Raw genomic sequence first — 23,072 nt, forward strand, 5'->3', positions numbered from 1 at the left:
CTACGCGGTAAAAATCACCAGTGTTAATTTAACACTGCCAGTGTACATATGGTCCTACAGTGACCCAGAGTGGGACCATATGTACACTGTCAGTGTTAAATTAACACTGGTGATTTTGCTGTGTATGTGTGGAGAGGAAGCGTGTTTAAATGATCCATCTTAACACTGCCGACATCCTCAGAAAAGCCAAGGGGTTGTTGATGGATTCTAATACAGCTGACCATCTATATAAGGTTTATCTACCACCTAGTAAGCACGTTTGTTATTCAGCCTATGCCGTTTCATGATCGGGTAAAGTCGTAAATTTTAGTTTACTTTTATTTAACCGCATTAGTCCCACTGATTTTGAGATCTCTTTTGCAAGGAAGACCTGGGAAAATATAAAGTTTCCAATTCACCTTTAATGAAGTCTTTATGTTTGCAGGGTTCTAGCTTGGCGATGATTGGCCAAGGACAGGATTGTCTCAAGACACAAACCTGGGAAAGGGTATGGAAACATTTCTGCTGCTTTGAATGTCCCAATTAATACAGTGGCCTACATCATCTGTAAATGGAAGACGTTTTGATCCACCAAGACTTTTCCTAGAGTTGGCCACTCGTCTACACTGAGCGATTGGGGGAGAAGGACCTTAATCAAGGAGGTGATCAAGAACCCGATGGTCACTCTGGACAACCATCTCTGCAGCAAGCCACCATTTAGGCCTGTATGGTAGAGTGGCCAGAAGGAAGCCACTGCTTTGTAAAAGGCACATGGCAGCCCACCTGGACTTTGCAAAAGGCACCTGAAGGACTCTCAGACCATGAGAAACAAAATTCTCAGGTCTGATGAGACAAAGATTGAACTCTTTGGTGTGAATGCCAGGCATCATGTTTGGAGGAAACCAGGCACGAACTCTGCAGTGATGCATGGTGGTGGCAACATCATGCTGTGGGGATGTTTTTCAGTGGCAGGAACTAGAAGACTAGTCAGGACTGAGGGAAAGATGAATTCAGAGAAATCCTGGATGAAAACCTGCTCCAGAGTGCTCTTGACCTCAGACTAGGTTGATGGTTCATATATCAGCAGGACAATGACCCTATGCACACAGGCAAGATGTCAAAGGAGTGGCTTCAAGACAACTCTGTGAATGTCCTTGAGTGGCCCAGCCAGACCCCAGACCTGAATCCAATTGAACATCTCTGGAAAGATCTGAAAACAGCTCTGCACCAACGCTTCCCATCCAGCCTGATGGAGCTTGAGAGGAGCTGCAAAGAGGAATGGGCAAAACTTCCCAAAGATAGGTGCACCAAGCTTGTGGCATCATATTCACAAAGACAGCTATAGTTGCTGCCACAGGTGCATCAGCAAAGTACTAACCAAAGGGTATGAATACTTACGTACATGTGGTTTCTTACTTTTTTTTTTATTTTTAACAAGTTTCCAAAAATTTCAAAAACACTTTTTCATGTTGTCATTATGGGGTGTTGTGAGTAGAATGAAAAAATGAATATACTCAATTTTGGAATACGGCTGTAACATAAAATGTGGAAAAAGTGAAGCGCTGTGAATACTTTCTGGATGCATAGTACTTCCTCATCATCTGCTGCCCAAAGAAATTTGGTAATATATGCAGTATGACTGATTCATAAATCACATATTGCATAATGTATTCAGATGGGACCTGGTTGGCATCGGGAGATAGGAAAAAGTAATCACCAGACTTCCTTAGTGACTTTTTTCACATATGAATGTGCCATTTCAGTCATTTTTATGGACTGTGCACACCAATATCAGTAAAGATTCCGCCACCTTTAACTTTCACATAAATGACTTTAGGTTGTGTTAATTCTGTGTGAACACTCATTAGTAATATCATGTGGAAAAGGAATTTTCCGCCATTGATTTCAAGTAACAGCAGAAATGTTTTGACATTCATATTCGAGTTTTATTCATGTAGAATTTCTGTATCAATTTGTTCACGAATATTGCAGCTAAAGTCTGAAATTGTGATCATGTTCATGGCAGCTGTTTCCTCACATTGCATCTTCATCAGAAATAAAACAAATGGTATGGGACACATTTGTTCTGTGCTTGTATGAGAGGTGTTAAGACCACCTGATTGCCACATGGAATGCAGATAATGCTGTGCACCTCTGCACAGAATCGCCTACAGGCAACCAGCCCTCACCTCCACCAAAAAAAGAAAAGAAAAAAAAAACATTCTTACACAGAGATGAGAACAAAGAAAAAAGTGCAGAAGCCTGACTTTTACTTTTTTTTTTTTTTTTTGAGAAGTGACGGCTATGTATCAAGACTGTTTATTGAGTAGCCACTCCCACCTATGTCACTTATATTGAGCTTTCTCATCCCCTACAATCTGGTCATAATAAATACTGCATTACGTCACCTTCCCATATAAAACTAAACTATCATCCAAATAGGGCTAAACTCAGTAATCTTTCAGAGATATTTATTGTGGTGAGAGCAAACTTTCTCAAAACAAATTTCACGTTGTGTTAATGGAGATGTGCTTGGCCCCCAAACATACAGTAGTGTTCAGAATAATAATAGTGCTATGTGACTAAAAAGATTAATCCAGGTTTCGAGTATATTTCTTATTGTTACATGGGAAACAAGGTACCAGTAGATTCAGTAGATTCTCACAAATCCAACAAGACCAAGCATTCATGATATGCACACTCTTAAGGCTATGAAACTGGGCTATTAGTAAAGAAAAAGTAGAAAACGGGGTGTTCACAATAATGGTAGCATCTGTTGTTGAAACTACAAACTCAAAACTATTATGTTCAAACTGCTTTTTTAGCAATCCTGTGAATCACTAAACTAGTATTTAGTTGTATAACCACAGTTTTTCATGATTTCTTCACATCTGCGAGGCATTAATTTTGTTGGTTTGGAAACAAGATTTTGCTTGTTTACTAGTGTGCTTGGGGTCATTGTCTTGTTGAAACATCCATTTCAAGGGCATGTCCTCTTCAGCATAAAGCAACATGACCTCTTCAAGTATTTTGACATATCCAGACTGATACCTGGTATGCGATATATAGGCCCAACACCATAGTAGGAGAAACATGCCCATATCATGATGCTTGCACCACCATGCTTCACTGTCTTCACTGTGAACTGTGGCTTGAATTCAGAGTTTGGGGGTCGTCTCACAAACTGTCTGCGGCCCTTGGACCCAAAAAGAACAATTTTACTCTCATCAGTCCACAAAATATTCCTCCATTTCTCTTTAGGCCAGTTGATGTGTTCTTTGGCAAATTGTAACCACTTCTGCACACGTCTTTTATTTAACAGAGGGACTTTGCGGGGGATTCTTGCAAATAAATTAGCTTCACACAGGCGTCTTCTAACTGTCACAGCACTTACAGGTAACTCCAGACTGTCTTTGATCATCCTGGAGCTGATCAATGGGTGAGCCTTAACCATTCTGGTTATTCTTCTATCCATTTTGTTGGTTGTTTTCTGTTTTCTTCCATACGTCTCTGTTTTTTTGTCCATTTTAAAGCATTGGAGATCATTGTAGATGAACAGCCTATAATTTTTTGCACCTGCGTATAAGTTTTCCCCGCTCCAATAAACGTTTTAATCAAACTACGCTGTTCTTCTGAACAATGTCTTGAATGTCCCATTTTCCTCAGGCTTTCAAAGAGAAAAGCATGTTCAACAGGTGCTGGCTTCATCCTTACATAGGGGACACCTGATTCACACCTGTTTGTTCCACAAAATTGACAAACAAATCAAACTTTTATTTTTATTTTTTAATTTCAGGTTTGGGCATTTCACATTTGAATTTGTTACTGTTATTGACCTTGATGAAAACACAGAATTCCATTATTTTTAATCAAAATTTTATGGCACGTAAAATATTTGCCCAGGATAGTATAAATATTCAAACAGCAGCATTTGTCCAAATATGCAATTCTAAAATCACAGACAGCTCTGTGGGACTTAGATGACCACCCCGAGATATGGAAAAGGGCTTTTGAGGTCAAAACAGAGAGTCTGCATGACATCATTTTTCTTCATTAACCAAAGGATGCCGAGCATAAATTTGATGAAAAATATTCTGGAAGCAGCTTTTCTATTCTGCCACCGAAATATCCACAGCCTGCAGTCAAAATCCATTTCAATTTTGACTTGAGACCACATTTCCTATTTCCCTGTAAGTTATTAAAGTGGCACCAGGAGGAGGTGTCTGAAGGTCAAGATGAAAACCTCAGAGAGCGAGAGAGAGAGAAAGAGAGAGAAGGAGGAGAAATGACAGGGGAAGAGGAGGAAGGATTAAGATGGAGATGGTGAGAGAAAGGAATAGAGAACAAATTGAAATGAAGAAGAGAAAAATAGAGAAACGGACAGCTGGAGAAAGCCAGAAGAGTACAGCGTTGCAGACTATAAGTCCCCTGCTTCTCATCCGTGTCCACTTTCTTTTTAATAGATTTCAGCGTGGCCTCGTCCTGCAGCAGGCCTGTTACAGCTCAGGAGATTAAAATAATAACCAGCAGTAATGAGGTCCTACAGGACCACAGTTGCATGACTAATAGAAGGGCAAATTGTACAAAAATGTTGAGGAGTAAGGCTTCAAAGGCTGACATGATGGCAGGTAATATACAGATTAGGCAGGAGGGATGAATTATGATGACGCAGCACAACTGGCTCACAGGAAAGGTGGCGTTTTTATCATCTGCTATGCCGTTTCTAACAGGCTTTCCACAGGCTCATAATGCATTCATAACACTGACGTATGCTGCAGACACAATTAATTATCAGTTCAGTAAATCTGATTTCAGCTCTTTGGTTTCCGTTTGCTGCTTTCATCTCGTCCATGGTAACCAACAAAAAACCAGAACCATAAGTGCTAATGCACTGTAGCAATGCAATATTAAGGAGAGAGGTTATCTGCAATATTTTAGAAACTAGGGGTGCACAATTACGATGTGCTATTAGCATATGCAAATTGAGTTCTGTCACTATGGCTCATACAGGCCTTGACGTTAAGCATTCAAGAAGAATCTGAATCAAATGCGTGCCAATAATGACTAACTTTTTGCTCTTACATGTCCTCAGATATTGTGCTATGAGGCCTCCAGCTTGTAGCAGCATTGTGAGCGTGTCACACATTTGTTGTGCTCATTCGCTTTTCAGTAAAGCTTTTTATGAAGCAAATGGCTGGAAGCACACAACACTAATCTGAGCTAGTCTTCATTCCAAAAAAAGTACACATTTGTGTGTTTTTCATCTTTTTTGGAAGATGTAAACATAAGAAGTACAATGTCTATATAGTCATGTCTTACAGATTTTGAGAAAATGCAGAATGTGACCACTTCAAATTCCAAATTAGTGGTATGGTGGTTTAGTGGTTAGTGCTATTGCCTTAAAAAGTACTGAGATCACTTCCCACCTGGTACTTTTTGTGTGGAGTTTGCATGTTCTCCCCATGCTTGTCTGAGTCCCCTCAGGGCGATCCCACTCCCAAAGACATGCAGGTCAGATGAACTGGAAAAATTTAAATTGACTGTAGGTGAGACAGTGCTCTATATGTGGCCCTGCGATAGACTGGTGTCCCATCCATGGTGCCCCCCCACAGCTCGCACAGTGATCACTGAGATATGCTCCGGTTCCCCTGTGACCCTTACTTGGAATAAGCTGGTATAAGAAATGAATGAATCCATAAACTTCAAATTTGCACAGTTTACTCTTGAGTACTTTGCACTTTGTGGAATAACATTAATTAGCCTGTTAGCTTCTGCTGGTTAAAGTGGTGTTTGTATTATAAATAAATCATTTAATTACATTTAGTTCAGTAAACATGCACATGTTTAGCACCAAACAGACTGTTCAGTGGTGAAAATAAGCAGTTTACTCTTCAGTTCTTTGTGCCTCATACAATAACATGAATTAATCCATTATCTTCTGCTTGTAGTGTTTGCATTTTAAATAAATAATGCACAAATTGAATTCATTTTAGTGTTAATTGCATGAGGCAGTATTGCACCAAGTTTCAAAAATAAATGTGACTTAAATACCAGTGTGATATATGCTTTTTGCCTCTGCGTGTCACGTTTGGACAGATGCGACTGTGGAAACTCCTGTGGATGTTCTACCAGTCCCTAGTAGCTTGCGTCCTCTTTAACCCTCAATTTCCCTGAGGGAGTCTTCCCAATGGGATTAATAAAATTCTAGGTAATCTAATCTAATACTCTGGTGCGATTTATATTCCTGAAAACATGCATGCTATTACACTTTGTGCATGTGGTCATTAAATCTCGTATATTCTGTTTTTTTTTACTTTGTCCTAGCAGGTCTTGGATAGGTATTCTGAATGTGTTTGTTTGCACCAGTTCAGCCTCCACTCAACTTCACACCTGCACATCTTTATTCCATGAAGCCCCTTCCCATATATGCACCAACTGATCCAACTCTCTTTCCTGCACCTACTGTTGCCATTGATCCCTGCAGCTCCCTGCATCCCTCCTGGCAGTGCATACTGTAATTCCTTCAGGACTGGTGAGAAAATCTTCACAGTACATTGATTTTTGGCTGTGTGTGGGAGCTCTACATTATTATAAACCAGACAGGCACTCATGAGAATTCACACCTCTGCCAAGACCCAAAGTGCTCCATTGTGAAGCGATTAAAAATGTTTAAAAATGACATGATCTTCCAGTGTGACATTTCTTTTTCTGTAATTTTCTTCAAGTATTAGTGGCTAAATAATTTCAGCAACGTTTGAAAAATTGCCACATTGCCATAATCAACAACTTGTGTATATAACATACTATTTTATAAATGGTTAATTTACTATTATTGTGTCTTGTTTAAAAGAATGCAGACCTGATGCACCATCTTACCTTCTTGACATAGCCCTGAATGAACTCTGGGGTGGGTACTTGTTCGGCAGACAAACAGTCTTCCAGATGTAGGCGGTAGGGTCTGACTGTCTGGCTCCTTTCCTCCCTGCAGGCACCACAGTGATAGAGAGGACAAAGAGTTTCAGAATTTCCACCAGCCAGCTCGCTGGACAAATGTTCTTGATACATGTGAGCACCCAAGCATGTGCATTTACACCCCAAACCTTCTGTTAATTCTGTGGAATTATATCAACAAAACATCCAAATCTAGGGTGGTTTTCATCGATCTAACCATTAAAAAAAAGAAAATCCCTCTCCAATCTCTACTTCCAGAAGTATTGTCAGTGTTATTGTTGGTCTGCGAGAGGCAAAAGAGAAAAAGATGTGAAACACTTAAACAAGACAAAGATCCACACGGAGAAAAGCACATGAGGGAGCACTGAAAGCAGGAAATTCAATGCAAATCTTGTCTTGCCCCCTCTTGGTGCTCCCCGCTGAGGCCGTATCAGCATTTTGAGCAGAGAAAATCCACTTATATGGTGTTGTATTTTTCAGTGCTATCCTTCAGAAGAAATCCGAGAGTGAGTCCAAAAGAAATGAATGCCCCAGCTTCTTCTGTCACCCTTCTCTTCATCCAGTTCACAGGATGAAGAACCCTCTCCTTGTTGTGCACATACTGGGGCTTAAAGAGTATTCTAATGCTTCTTGTGCTTGAAACATTTTCACAAAAGCATCCAAGACTAAATAAGCTCTGCCCCGGATCCTGACTGATACCTTTTTGAAACCAACCCACCTACTGCAAAGGTCACTGAGATGTATGGATTTGCAGATATGATGCCATCTGACTCAACCACATCATGATATAGTCGCAATGTTTTTTCAGAGGTATAATATACACAATGCTGTGACAATCCCCCAACATGCACAACAACTCTGTTATTTGGATGTAACTGTACCATCATTAGAATTTGCGTCAATAATTTAAACCTATATTTACTAATGAGTACCATGTCCTGGCTATTTATTCATCAGTTTTCAAAAGAAAGGGCCAACAAGTGACAAACAAATGCAATCAAATCAATAAATTGGACAAATTACAAAATCTACCCAGAGTACTTTGAAAATAAAACATTTCAATTGTTCCCAATACACAGATAATTAATCACCAAATATAATCAATGCCTCCTATGCCTTACCCAATATATTACTGCATTTTGACTGCTTCATTTAAATATTTGCTCATACATTACCAGTCAAACATTTTTACAAATTTTCCCATTAAATTTAATTGAAAGATATGTAAAAACTTTTGATTTACAATACATCACGATAATATTCACAGCGCTGCACTTTTCCCACATTTTATGTTACAGCCTTATTCCAAAATGGAGGAAATTCATTGTTTTTACTCAATATTCTACACACAATACCCCATAATGACAATGTGAAAAAGGGTTTTTTTTGTTGAGAATTTAGCAAATTTATTAAAAGTACAAACACAGTACTCACAACCTTTGCCATGAAGCTCAAAATTGAGATTGTGTACATCCTGTTTCCACTGATCATCCTTGAGATGTTTCTACATCTTAACTGGAGTCCATCTGGGGTAAATTCAGTTGATTAGACATGATTTGGAAAGGCACACACCTGTTTACATATGAGGTCCCACAGTTGACAGTACATGTCAGAGCACAAACCAAGCATGAAGTCAAAGGAATTGTCTGTAGACCCCTGAGACAGGATTGTCTTGAGGCACAAATCTGGGGAAGGGTACAGAAACATTTCTGCTGCTTTGAAGGTCCCAGTGAGCACAGTGGCCTCCATCATTCTCCATTGGAAGAAATTCAGATCCACGATGACTCTTCCTAGAGCTGGCCGCCCTCTTAATCTGAGCGATTGGGGAAAAAGGGCCTTAGTCTTGGGGGCTACCAAGAACCCAATGGTCACTCTGTCAGAGCTCCAGCATTCCTCTGTGGAGAGACAAGAACCTTCCAGAAGGACAACCATCTCTGCAACAATCCACGAATCAGGTCTGTATGGTAGAGTGGCCAGACAGAAGCCACTCATTAGTAAAAGACACACGGCAGTCCCCCTGGAGTTTGCCAAAAGGCACCTGAAGGACTCTCAAACCATGAGAAACAAAATTCTCTGATCTGATGAGGCAACGACTGAACTCTTTAGCATGAATGCCAGGCATTATTTTTGGAGGAAACCAGACACCGCTCATCACCTAGCCAATACGATCCCTACAGTGAAGCATGGTGGTTGCAGCATCATGCTGTGGGGATGTTTTTCAGCAGCAGGAACTGAGAGACTAGTCAGGATTGAGGGAAAGATGAATGCAGCAATGTACAGAGACATCCTGGACAAAAACCAGGGCACTCTTGATGTTAGATTGGGGAGACAGTTAATCCTTCAGCAGGACAAAGACCCTAAACACACAACCAAGATATCAAAGGAATGACTTCAGGACAACTCTGTGAATGTACTTGAGTGGTCCAGTCAGAGAACGGACCTGAATCCGATGAAACATCTCTGGACAGAACTGAAAATGGCTGTGCCCTGAAGCTTCCCATCCAACCTGATGGAGACTGAGAGGTGCTGCAAAGAGGAATGGGCAAAACTGCCCAAAGATAGTAGGTGCTCCAAGCTTGTGGCATCATATTCAAGAAGACTTGAGGCTGTAATTGCTGCCAAAGGTGCATCAACAAAGTATTGAGCAAAGGGTGTGAATACATACAGTATGTACATGTGATTTCTTAGTTTTTTAAATTTTCAATAAATTTGCAAAAATTAAAAAGAAAACTTTATTCATATGGTATTATGGGGTGCTGTGAGTAGAATTTTGACGGGATAAAAATGAAATTACTCCATTTTGGAATAAGACTATAACTTAACAAAATGTGGAAAAAGTGAAACACTGTGAATACTTTCTGGATGCACTGTATATATCAATACTGTTACTCAGCTATGTGGTGTTGAGCTGTGCTTTCCTGAAAGTGAACATGGCAATTTTGTATTTACAAACTGCCAACATCATGTAAATACAAGAACCAACTGCAAACATACACAAATAACATAATAAAACACAATTATTTATAATTATTTCCAGTTTTCCCAGGAGTCCTGGAACTTCAGTTTCCCAAGACGGCGTAAACTCCCAGGACCTCCGCAATATTTATCAAATATAACAATGCTAAAATACCCTCGGCCATATGAGCATTGTGGTCTTTATAAATTGCAGTTGTTTAATTGGTGTCTCAGTTAAAACTATATATATATTGTGTTATTTACAATTTGTACATGTTCAAACGCCCCTCTATGTTGTCACATGATACTTTCACAAGGACCATAATGAAAATAAGTGTATATGCTTTGTGATATCCATGTATTATTAACATATTCACCTCTGTATGTCTATATTAATGTTGCAGAATAAACTCAATCAAGGAGTGAATGCTTGTGCGCATACATGAGCTTTTTAAAAGACCGGAAGTTTTGACTGCGTGTGATACATGTGCACGCTGATGTCTGCGGGTTGTCTTGTAAATCACTCCAGAGGTGTTATCAGGTTACAAAAACTGCATTTTCAATTTTATAAGTGTTTATTTATTGCTTTCTTTTACATAATATCAATCAATCAATTTTATTTATATAGCGCCAAATCACAACAAACAGTTGCACCAAGGCGCTTTATATTGTAAGGCAAGGCCATACAATAATTACGTAAAAACCCCAACGGTCAAAACGACCCCCTGTGAGCAAGCACTTGGCAACAGTGGGAAGGAAAAACTCCCTTTAACAGGAAGAAACCTCCAGCAGAACCAGGCTCAGGGAGGGGCAGTCTTCTGCTGGGACTGGTTGGGGCTGAGGGAGAGAACCAGGAAAAAGACATGCTGTGGAGGGGAGCAGAGATCAATCACTAATGATTAAATGCAGAGTGGTGCATACAGAGCAAAAAGAGAAAGAAACATTCAGTGCATCATGGGCACCCCCCAGCAGTCTAAGTCTATAGCAGCATAACTAAGGGATGGTTCAGGGTCACCTGATCCAGCCCTAACTATAAGCTTTAGCAAAAAGGAAAGTTTTAAGCCTAATCTTAAAAGTAGAGAGGGTGTCTGTCTCCCTGATCTGAATTGGGAGCTGGTTCCACAGGAGAGGAGCCTGAAAGCTGAAGGCTCTGCCTCCCATTCTACTCTTACAAACCCTAGGAACTACAAGTAAGCCTGCAGTCTGAGAGCGAAGCGCTCTATTGGGGTGATATGGTACTATGAGGTCCCTAAGATAAGATGGGACCTGATTATTCAAAACCTTATAAGTAAGAAGAAGAATTTTAAATTCTATTCTAGAATTAACAGGAAGCCAATGAAGAGAGGCCAATATGGGTGAGATATGCTCTCTCCTTCTACTCCCCGTTAGTACTCTAGCTGCAGCATTTTGAATTAACTGAAGGCTTTTCAGGGAACTTTTAGGACAACCTGATAATAATGAATTACAATAGTCCAGCCTAGAGGAAATAAATGCATGAATTAGTTTTTCAGCATCACTCTGAGACAAGACCTTTCTAATTTTAGAGATATTGCGTAAATGCAAAAAAGCAGTCCTACATATTTGTTTAATATGCGCTTTGAATGACATATCCTGATCAAAAATGACTCCAAGATTTCTCACAGTATTACTAGAGGTCAGGGTAATGCCATCCAGAGTAAAGATCTGGTTAGACACCACGTTTCTAAGATTTGTGGGGCCAAGTAAAATAACTTCAGTTTTATCTGAGTTTAAAAGCAGGAAATTAGAGGTCATCCATGTCTTTATGTGTGTCCTCTGGCTTCATGGATAGATAAAGCTGGGTATCATCTGCGTAACAATGAAAATTTAAGCAATGCCTAAGGGAAGCATGTATAAAGTGAATAAAATTGGTCCTAGCACAGAACCTTGTGGAACTCCATAATCAACCTTAGTCTGTGAAGACGATTCCCCATTTACATGAACAAATTGTAATCTATTAGATAAATATGATTCAAACCACCGCAGCGCAGTGCCTTTAATACCTATGGCATGCTCTAATCCAGGGGTAGGCAACCTGTTCCAGAAAGAGCCATGAGGGTGCAGGTTTTCTTTGCAGCCACTGACTCCACCACGTGATTTCACTGATTAACTGATTCCATCTGCTCAAAATGATATTAATCAGTAAAATCACCTGGTGGAGTCAGTGGCTGCAAAGAAAACCTGCACCCTCATGGCTCTTTCTGGAACAGGTTGCCTACCCCTGCTCTAATCTCTGTAATAAAATTTTATGGTCAACAGTATCAAAAGCAGCACTGAGGTCTAACAGAACAAGCACAGAGATGAGTCCACTGTCTGAGGCCATAAGAAGATCATTTGTAACCTTCACTAATGCTGTTTCTGTACTATGATGAATTCTAAAACCTGACTGAAACTCTTCAAATAGACCATTCCTCTGCAGATGATCAGTTAGCTGTTTTACAACTACCCTTTCAAGAATTTTTGAGAGAAAAGGAAGGTTGGAGATTGGCCTATAATTAGCTAAGATAGCTGGGTCAAGTGATGGCTTTTTAAGTAATGGTTTAATTACTGCCACCTTAAAAGCCTGTGGTACATAGCCAACTAATAAAGATAGATTGATCATATTTAAGATCGAAGCATTAAATAATGGTAGGGCTTCCTTGAGCAGCCTGGTAGGAATGGGGTCTAATAGACATGTTGATGGTTTGGATGAAGTAACTAATGAAAATAACTCAGACAGAACAATCTGAGAGAAAGAGTCTAACCAAATACCGGCATCACTGAAAGCAGCCAAAGATAACGATACGTCTTTGGGATGGTTATGAGTAATTTTTTCTCTAATAGTTAAAATTTTATTAGCAAAGAAAGTCATGAAGTCATTACTAGTTAAAGTTAAAGGAATACTCGGCTCAATAGAGCTCTGACTCTTTGTCAGCCTGGCTACAGTGCTGAAAAGAAACCTGGGGTTGTTCTTATTTTCTTCAATTAGTGATGAGTAGTAAGATGTCCTAGCTTTACGGAGGGCTTTTTTTTTTATAGAGCAACAGACTCTTTTTCCAGGCTAAGTGAAGATCTTCTAAATTAGTGAGACGCCATTTCCTCTCCAACTTATGGGTTATCTGCTTTAAGCTGCGAGTTTGTGAGTTATACCACGGAGTCAGGCACTTCTGATTTAAAGCTCTCTTTTTCAGAGGAGCCACAGCATCCAAAGTTGTCTTCAATGAGGATGTAAAACTATTGACGAGATACTCTATCTCACTTACAGAGTTTAGGTAGCTACTCTGCACTGTGTTGCTATATGGCATTAGAGAACATAAAGAAGGAATCATATCCTTAAACCTAGTTACAGCGCTTTCTGAAAGACTTCTAGTGTAATGAAACTTATTCCCCACTGCTGGGTAGTCCATCAGAGTAAATGTAAATGTTATTAAGAAATGATCAGACAGAAGGGAGTTTTCAGGGAATACTGTTAAGTCTTCTATTTCCATACCATAAGTCAGAACAAGATCTAAGATATGATTAAAGTGGTGAGTGGACTCATTTACATTTTGAGCAAAGCCAATTGAGTCTAATAATAGATTAAATGCAGTGTTGAGGCTGTCATTCTCAGCATCTGTGTGGATGTTAAAATCGCCCACTATAATTATCTTGAGATAATTATATGAGAAACATGTTATATTTAGACAGAAATGCAGCAGTTTGGGAGCACCAGAGAGATCAGCCTGTGACGTCACGGTGCCTCTCTACTCTGATTGGCTGTCACCCCCCCACCCCACCCAAAAAAATGGATTTGCTAGATTCATAGCATAAAAATAGGAAACAGAATGTGACTTTTTAACCTCTTAAATTAGGTCAAGGTTAGCCATCTGTGAACTTGTCCAAGGTCTGTGTCCCAAGAATGTTCCCTGTGAATTTGAAGACTGTAATAGGACTGGACTTATGCTGAGCACAGACAGACGGACGGACGCAAAGCCTTCCCAATACCCGATGGCCATATTTTGATGGCCTCGGGTAATAACCCATTTGTTTGCCTTATCAAACATGTCTTATCATTTATTGCATGTTTTTATGGTGAAATTAAAAGGCAAATTTCCACATGGTGGACAATAACGTTTTCATGTCGAAAATTGAAAATCATTTGAGTTAATTTCAGTGCTAACAATTTTCAAACCCCTTGTTTTGTTTCAATGAAAGTGACACTTTTTGCATAAACTTGTATCAAGGGTATTTAAGGCAGGAATCACCAGCCCTGTTCCTTTTTCAAAGTCTATCTGCTCTCGTCACACTTGATTAAATAACACAGGTGTTTCCTCCCTCTTGACTGGCTGAGTGCACCTCACTGAGTCAACTAGCTGTGGGTGGTGCATGGTGGAAAATGTGTATGGCAGTGCCCTCCAGGAGCAGGGCTGGAGATCCTTGATTTAAGAGACAAACCAGACACACACATTTACAGCTTACTGTTTTACAAATGTTAAGTCAACTTACACAATATATTGGCCACTATTAAAACTATTAAGTTCACCAAAGTCAACACAGATTCAATTTCATTAAATGTTTTTATACAGCATCACATTACAACAACAGTTACCTCAAGGCACGGTACAAAACCGAGGTTTAAACTTTCGTCATGTCACCAGCAAGCACACTGGCTAAAGTGATGAGGAAAAACTCACTTAGATATATATATTTTTTTTTTAATTATAGGAAGAAACCTCATGCAGACCAGACTCGTGGGGTGACCATCAGCTTTGACCGTATTAGCAAATAAAATAATACAAAAAACAATTGTCAGAATACATTTTAGCCATTCTCTGTCTGGTTGTTTACAAAATGTCTTTGCTTATTTGTAAATGTTTTGGAGAGCCATAGATTTTTTTTATTTTATTTCTATTATTATTGTATTATTAGCCATTTAGTGGATAGATTCTATCAATTTTTCCATACCCACAAGAAAAGCAGAGTCAGTGAGAGAACAAGCTTTATGTCCACGCACGGACACACACACACATATATATATATATATATATATATAATTTTCAGATCATTGTCAAAGTGTTTGACACAAGTGTTGCTTTTTCAAAAAGTGAGTGTATAACTTGTAGCACGTCGTTAGCCAAACAAATGAGAGATGTCCACATGCAGACACACAGATAACAGAAAAGTGAAGAACAATAACTCCAACTGTGTCTTCTGTCCTGGAGGGAAGCGTCGGGTTAAAAATAGCAGCAGCATCACCTGCAGTCCATCTTCTCTGTGTGAATCAGAGACTTTTCATGCAGCGTGCACCACCAGCTGTCAGCCTCCGAGGCCTTGAGTGGTTTGAGTGTCAAACGCCTGCTCACCTACCTGCAGACCCCCCCTGGGTCCAGCTGCTTAAACCCTCCCCATGTCTCCCCACAGATGGATCACAAGCTTGGCTGTTTTTTTCTTTTCTTTTGCTGTAGACCTCCACGTGTTGTTTAATGACTCCCATTGGAATTGACAGTTCACGGTGATTAATTGTGTATTACCAGTTTAGGGATTTGTGTTAGAAATGTAGTGCAGTGTTTATTAAAAGTATGCATAGCTGTGGCATTTCCTGTTTTAATTTTAATTTCAAAATTTTGTAATTTTGTAACAGGTGACTTGCTCTACCCTGGTTACAAAAGACTATTTTTAAAGATATTTAAATGAGAAGAATGTCCACTGCTACAACAGTCCAGGGGATGAGTCAATCTCCACATATTTTAGTATCTGAAGAAACCTGGCAGAACTTGGAAGTCACTTTGGAGAATCCTTGCATTGTGAGGGAATGTCGGTTACAACATTTTGGCCATGCAGCTTTGTTTGTCTGGGTATGATCTTGCATACGTGCGACTCAGTATTGAAGACACAAGTGGCTGTAGAAGGTCAAGAGGATGTCCACGTTCCACCTTGACTACAGTAGAAAAATGGTGACTTCCCAGAGGCAGAGATGGACCAGTTGTCTGCCTGGATGGTTGCCATTGAGTGCACAAGGCAGGTCTGTAGTGTGGCAGATGCAGTAGCAGCGTACGCTGCCAGACCTGACCTGACCTCAAGAAAGCTATTGATGCCATTTTAACTGGTTTAACAAGACAAGGAGAATGACAAACTTGGATGTATTGTTATTTTGTAATAAACCTTAAATATGTAGATTGTATGAAAGAGAAATGTCAAGAAAATCTTTTTTCCCTTTAATGGACAGAATGTAGAGAGTAAAACAACATTAGTTTGGAAAACAGTAACTGGACCCTTGAAGTTATTTTGTATGTCTACAACAGCATAATGGAGAATACTAATTTTTAATATGAGCTCAAAGTGCAGCCTCAGGCTAAAACCAAAATTTCAATTTCAATTTATTTTCATTTATATAGCGCCAAATCACAGCAAAGTTGCCTCAAGGCACTTCACACAAGTAAGGTCTAACCTTACCAACTCCCAGAGCAAACACACAGGCGACAGTGCTAAAGAAAAACTCCCTCTGATGATTTGAGGAAGAAACCTCAAGCAGACCAGACTCAAAGGGGTGACCCTCTGCTTGGGCCATGCTACAGACACAACTGACAAAACAATTCACAAAATTAATATACAGGAAATTTTGCCATTGCACAGGACAGGAGGGTTGCAGAAACAGACACCACACCCATCTCTGGATGGAGCCACACCTCAGAGAGGAAAAAAAAAACAAAAAACAGAATCAGGTATCAGAAAGACAACAAATACAGTATAATTTGTCAGCATTAAGCAACAAGAAAAACAGAAGAAATACTAAGGTGATTGCCGGCCACTAACCCTAGATGAAGTTGAGACCATGACACACTCCGTTTCCTAATAACATGAATTAAAAGAGTAAAAAGCGTAAAACAAAACTATACCAATATGCTAGCCATACGAAAGGGAAAATAAGTGCATCTTAAGTCTGTATTTGAAAGTCTTCACAGATTCTGTTTTATTGATGTAGGGAGATCATTCCACAGAACAGGGGCACGATAAGAGAAATCTCTGTGACCTGCAGACTTTTTATGCACCCTAGGGACACAAAGTAGTCCTGCAGCCTGAGAGAACGCACAGCCTGGGCCGGTACGTAGGGTTCAATTAGGTCAGCTAAGTAGGGAGGGGCTCGTCCGTGAATAATTTTGTAGGCTAGTAGCAGAACCTTAAAATTTGATCTCACAGGGACAGGACGCCAGTGAAGAGATGACAAAATGGATGTAATGTGGTCAAACTTTGTGCTTCTTGTCAAACATCTGGCAGCAGCATTTTGAACTAATTGGAGACCCCCAATGCTGGAATGCAGTAAACCAGAAAATAGAATATTGCAGTAGTCCAATCTAGAAGAGACAAATGCATGAATCAGGGTCTCAGTGTCAGCCATAGACCGCATGGGACGAATCTTCACTATATTTCGCATTTGGAAGAAAGCAGTCTTCGTAATTGAAAAAGCTAACGGTCTTACTGAACTGTTATGTTTGATACTTGGTTGCAAACTCTTTGCAGATAGTGAGTGTATGAATTCTGAGTTTCATCCCGGTGATGCTCTGCCAGGTTTCTACTGCAGCTGTCATTCATTCCTTCACCTTTTTCAATTCAATTTCAATTTATTTTTATTTACAGTAGTGTTCAGAATAATAGTAGTGCTATGTGACTAAAAAGATTAATCCAGGTTTTGAGTATATTTCTTATTGTTACATGGGAAACAAGGTACCAGTAGATTCAGTAGATTCTCACAAATCCAACAAGAACAAGCATTCATGATATGCACACTCTTAAGGCTATGACATTGGGCTATTAGTAAAAAAAAAAAATAGAAAAGGGGGTGTTCACAATAATAGGGTTCAATCTACTGTTGATGCTACAAACTCAAAACTATTATGTTCAAACTGCTTTTTTAGCAAACCTGTGAATCACTAAACTAGTATTTAGTTATATAACCACAGTTTTTCATGATTTCTTCACATCTGCGAGGCATTAATTTTGTTGGTTTGGAACCAAGATTTTGCTTGTTTACTAGTGTGCTTGGGGTCATTGTCTTGTTGAAACACCCATTTCAAGGGCATGTCCTCTTCAGCATAAGGCAACATGACCTCTTCAAGTATTTTGACATATCCAAACTGATCCATGATACCTGGTATGCGATATATAGGCACAACACCATAGTAGGAGAAACATGCCCATATCATGATGCTTGCACCACCATGCTTCACTGTCTTCACTGTGAACTGTGGCTTAAATTCAGAGTTTGGGGGTCGTTTCACAAACCGTCTGCAGCCCTTGGACCCAAAAAGAACAATTTTACTCTCATCAGTCCACAAAATATTCCTCCATTTCTCTTTAGCCCAGCTGATGTGTTCTTTGGCAAATTGTAACCTCTTCTGCACGTCTTTTATTTAATAGAGGGACTTTGTGGGGGATTCTTTCAAATAAATTAGCTTCACACAGGCGTCTTCTAAGTGTCACAGCACTTACAGGTAACTCTGGACTGTCTTTGATCATCCTGAAGCTGATTAATGGGTGAGCCTTTGCCATTCTGGTTATTCTTCTATCCAATTTGATGGTTGTTTTCCATTTTCTTCCACGCGTCTCTGGTTTTTTGTCCATTTTAAAGCATTGGGGATCATTGTAGATGAACAGCCTAAAATTTTTTGCAGTTGGAGTTTTCCCCTCTCCAATCAACTTTTTAATCAAACTACACTGTTCTTCTGAACAATGTCTTGAACGTCCCATTTTCCTCAGGCTTTCAAAGAGAAAAGCATGTTCAACAGGTGCTGGCTTCATCCTTAAATAGGGGACACCTGATTCACACCTGTTTGTTCCACAAAATTGACGAAGTCACTGACTGAATGCCACACTACTATTATTGTGAACACCCCCTTTTCTACTTTTTTTTTTTTTTTTACTAATAGCCCAATGTCATAGCCTTAAGAGTGTGCATATCATGAATGCTTGGTCTTGTTGGATTTGTGAGAATCTACTGAATCTACTGGTACCTTGTGTCCCATGTAACAATAAGAAATACTCAAAACCTGGATTAATCTTTTTAGTCACATAGCACAACTATTATTCTGAACACTACTGTATGGTGCAATATGAGCACAGGGAAATGGGGAGAGAGGATAGCTGCACTCAGGCATGTTCCAAGGAAACCAGGCCTAATGTGAGTACAGGTGCTGGTCATATAATTAGGATAATATTTTGATGATTATAACTGACAACTAATGAAAATCCCAAATTCAGTATCTCAGAAAATTAGAATATTATTTAAGACCAATACAAAAAAAGGATTTTTAGAAATGTTGGCCAACTGAAAAGTATGGACATGAAAAGTATGAGTATGTACAGCACTCAATATGTACGTTTTTAGTCACATAGCATGACTATTATTCTGAACACTACTGTATATAGCGCCAAATCACAACAGAGTTGCCTCAAGGCGCGTCACACAAGTATGGTCCAACCTTATTAACCCCCAGAGCAAAAGTGGTAAGGAAAAACTCAAGCAGACCAGACTCAAAGGGGTGACCCTCTGCTTGGGCCATGCTACAGACATAAATTACAGAACAATTCACAAAATGAATATACAGGAAATGTTGTTGGTGCACAGGACAGGAGGGTCACCAGCACAAATACAATTCCCATCTCTGGATGGAGCTGCACCTTAAACAGAGAGAAAAACAGAATCAGGCATCAGAAAGACAAGAAATACAGTATAATTTGCCAGCATTAAGCAACAACAAAAAAACAAGAAATACTAAGGTGATCACTGGCCACTAGCCCTAAGCTTCACTAAAAGACCCAGAATTTAGGTAAAGTTGAGGCCGCGGCATGCTCCGTTTCCTAATAAATGAATTAAGAGTAAAAAGCGTAAAACAAAACTGTACCAGTATGCTAGCCATATAAAAGGGAAAATAAGTGCATCTTAAGTCTGGACTTGAAAGTCTCCACAGAATCTGACTGTTTAATTGACGCAGGGAGATCATTCCACAGAAGAGGGGCACGATAAGAGAAAAATCTATGATCTGCAGACTTCTTATTCACCCTAGGGACACAAACCTGGGACAACTTATCTCCAGTTTATCGCTCAGCAAAGGAAACTATGCTCACCTTAAGTTAATACAAAGCAAATTACTCTGTTAATGCAGATTCACCAAATCAGAGAAAGATTCAAAATTTCAAGAATAAGAGTTGAAAACAAGGTAACACATTCTTAGGTTCCATAGAAATGCTAAACTATTAAGCCAAACAAAGGATTTTACTTCAGATTATAAACTTTTTAAGAACACCTTTTATTTTTAGGAGAAACATGCCTGATGCTGTGACTCAACAAAAGCAGACAGGGCCACTGACCCATCAGTCAAATCCCCCATTTATGTAGTGATGAATTAAAATGAAGGACTTTAAAATTTGTAACCCACACTGAAATGATATCATTGAGAAGTAAAGAAGTAAACCACCCTTTTGACCAGAGCCAATCTCGTGCTTTTTTTGGATTTTAGTAACAGGAACAGTCAAACGAAGTACAACCAAAAACTGGAGAAAAGTTAGGACAAGCTGGAAAATGAAACAAACAAACAAAACCCTACAATGATTCTTACGTTTACTTTGATGTCTCTTTCATTAGACACAGTATGAACCCAAGATATTTTATGTTTTGTTTGATTAACATCACTTCAGTTGAAAATGCATTCCTGCATTTTATGCCTATAATATATTCCACAAAATAGTTTGGGGGGGGGGGGGGGGTGCTTTGATGAGCCTCAATTTCTGCTGTACCATTCACATGACAGCATGGATCATTCCTGGCTTGTGTCACATCTCAGGCTGACAGCAGTAGTGCAACGCTGCAGCAACAATGTGATACTATCATAACAATATGGATCAAAATCTCAGGAATATTTCTCCTATCTTGTTGAATTTATGCCATGCACAACAACAATCAAAAATTAATTGAATTTTAGCAAAGAAGTATGCCTTGAATCGAGTAGTTTTCAACCAGATGTGGGGCCATAATTATTTATATCTCCTATTTTTATAATGTCCCCCAATAATTTCCATAATATTTGCACTTTGGGGAAAAAGTGCCCCTACCTGCTGCACTTCAATTCAGTAAGGACACAAAAATGGACTGTTGCAGTTAGGTGGAGATGATGATGATGATGATGATGATGATTATTCATTCAGTCATTTTCTGCTGCTTATCGAGTTCCAGGTCACAGTGGCAGTAGACCAAGCAGCTCACCCACAATTCCCTATCCTTGGCCACTTCCTCTAACTCTTCCTGGGGATCCCAGAACATTCCTAAGACAGCTGGAAAATATAATCTTACCAGCATTTTCTGGGTCTTCTTCCATGCTTCCTCCCAGTTGGATGTGCCTGGAAGCCTTCCATAGGGAGACAACCATGGGCATCCTCACCAGATGCCCAAACCACCTCAACTGGCTCCTTTCAATGCAAAGAAGCAGTGGCTCTACTCTGAGTCCCTCCCAGAATGTCAGGTTTCTCACCCTGTCCTGAAGTGTAAGCCCAGATACTCAACAGTAATCATATCTTCCAGATATGATCTTTTTCTTTGTCATTTTCAAAAAGTGTTCCATCACCACAGCACCATTTCAAGAAATATCTACGTGCGCACAAAACCGCACAAACTGGCAGAGAACACTATAGTACATATTGCCAGGCCTGTTTGTGGTGCTGAAAGACTTCCACAAAAAACAGAGATGATGCCATCCCATCTAGATAAACTAGCAACAAACCCAACTCAAACCTGGCATGCCATCCCCCCCACCCCAAAAAATGTTTAATTTTTAGGTTCCATTGTGTATTTTTGGTGCATATTTCACTGCAAAATGCAGTCACACAGAAAAGATACTTTATAGCCTCTTTTTTATTCATGTGAACTTGCATGGGACAATCTTGAATGTGATGCTATGGCGTTATGATGACAAGTAACAGAAAACATTTCAGCTTTCTTTGGCTTAAAAGGTAAACAACTTTGCTACACCTTTCTGAATTATGGCCTGGTACAAATTTATCTAGCTGAGTCACTTGTTGCTGAATAGAGCATTCAGACACAGCATTCGAAGGGTTTTTGGTCCATGAAAAGGGGTCGGGACGTGTCCCCCCTTTATCTGCCCCCGGATGTGCCCAACAGTTTTGAAAATCAATTAACTCCTTAAGCCCTAGAGCCTATTTCACCAAAATCACATACCCATACATTATGATTTATTTCTCAGCTTGTACAAGGTCAAAAATGCAAAAGTTTGGATCAGCTAAAAGACAGGTCCTAGGGGATGTTGTGGATGCAAAAAGTTGAAAGTAAATAATACTTGGTAGGAGTAAATGAGTTTTTTTTTCCCAAAAAATGAATTCTGATTTATGTCTTTATTTGCTTGGCATTTCAGCTGTGGTTAGTTGACATGTGATTGAAGTGGATACTTTTGTAGAGGAGACTTCGCTTGACATTTTGATGTATAATAAGTGTATGTTGGTGTCAGCACTTGTTAGTTATGAGTGTTCAAATGTTCCAAAACAGGGCAAGTCCCCAAATTTGGGGACTCTAGGGTTTAAGAGGTTAAATCTGAACCCTATGCATCACCGATGACGAAAAGCAGGCCGGCTAAAATGCTTTGAATTGTTACTTGTATGCTTCTCCTCACTTTAGCCGAGTTGAATTACACTTGTAACATAAAAGGCATTTTCTCTTTCCACAGAAAATAAGGTTGAATAAAAAAGTGAATTCTCTCGTGTTGTTATTTCTTCAGGAATAGAGCCGTGTCAAATCTCCCACCTCCAACACCCACCGCTCCTCTATTGCTATGACAACACAGTCAGGAAGCATCTGAGAGTATGTTTAGCAGTCACTCACCGCGGGGCTGTAATAACATGGCACACCTATCCCAATGTCACATATTTCAGACATTCATGAATAATTTCACTGGGGCGAATCGTCTCTAATGGTTTTTAGTGTGTTATCTCTCTATTTTTTTGTTTCTCTGTCTCTCTTTTTCACTTTAATGCTCCTCTCTCTCCTCTAAGCTGCCTCTTTGCTGCTGCTCCCCCCCACTCTCTGGCTGAGCACATGGGAGCTTCTTGCAATTACCCAATAATGATGAATATATCCCATCAGACATTGCTTGCTGAACTGTAACCCTTTTCCACTGCAACCAAATTGAACACTGTGAAATTTGACAGTT

General features: G+C 39.6%; 1 protein-coding gene across 1 annotated transcript in view; it reads right to left on the reverse strand.

Moving 5' to 3' along the window:
- The window catches only part of LOC117514004 (raftlin-like), a 365,659-nt gene that overhangs the window by 124,384 nt on the left and 218,203 nt on the right, over positions 1-23,072 (reverse strand). Inside the window, exon 4 of the mRNA XM_034174289.1 lies at positions 6,856-6,961. Coding sequence (XP_034030180.1) covers positions 6,856-6,961 — 106 coding nt within the window. The remainder of the gene's footprint in view (positions 1-6,855; positions 6,962-23,072) is intronic.

The sequence above is a fragment of the Thalassophryne amazonica genome, chromosome 7 (genome assembly GCF_902500255.1).
Source record: "Thalassophryne amazonica chromosome 7, fThaAma1.1, whole genome shotgun sequence".
Taxonomy (NCBI): Eukaryota; Metazoa; Chordata; class Actinopteri; order Batrachoidiformes; family Batrachoididae; genus Thalassophryne; species Thalassophryne amazonica.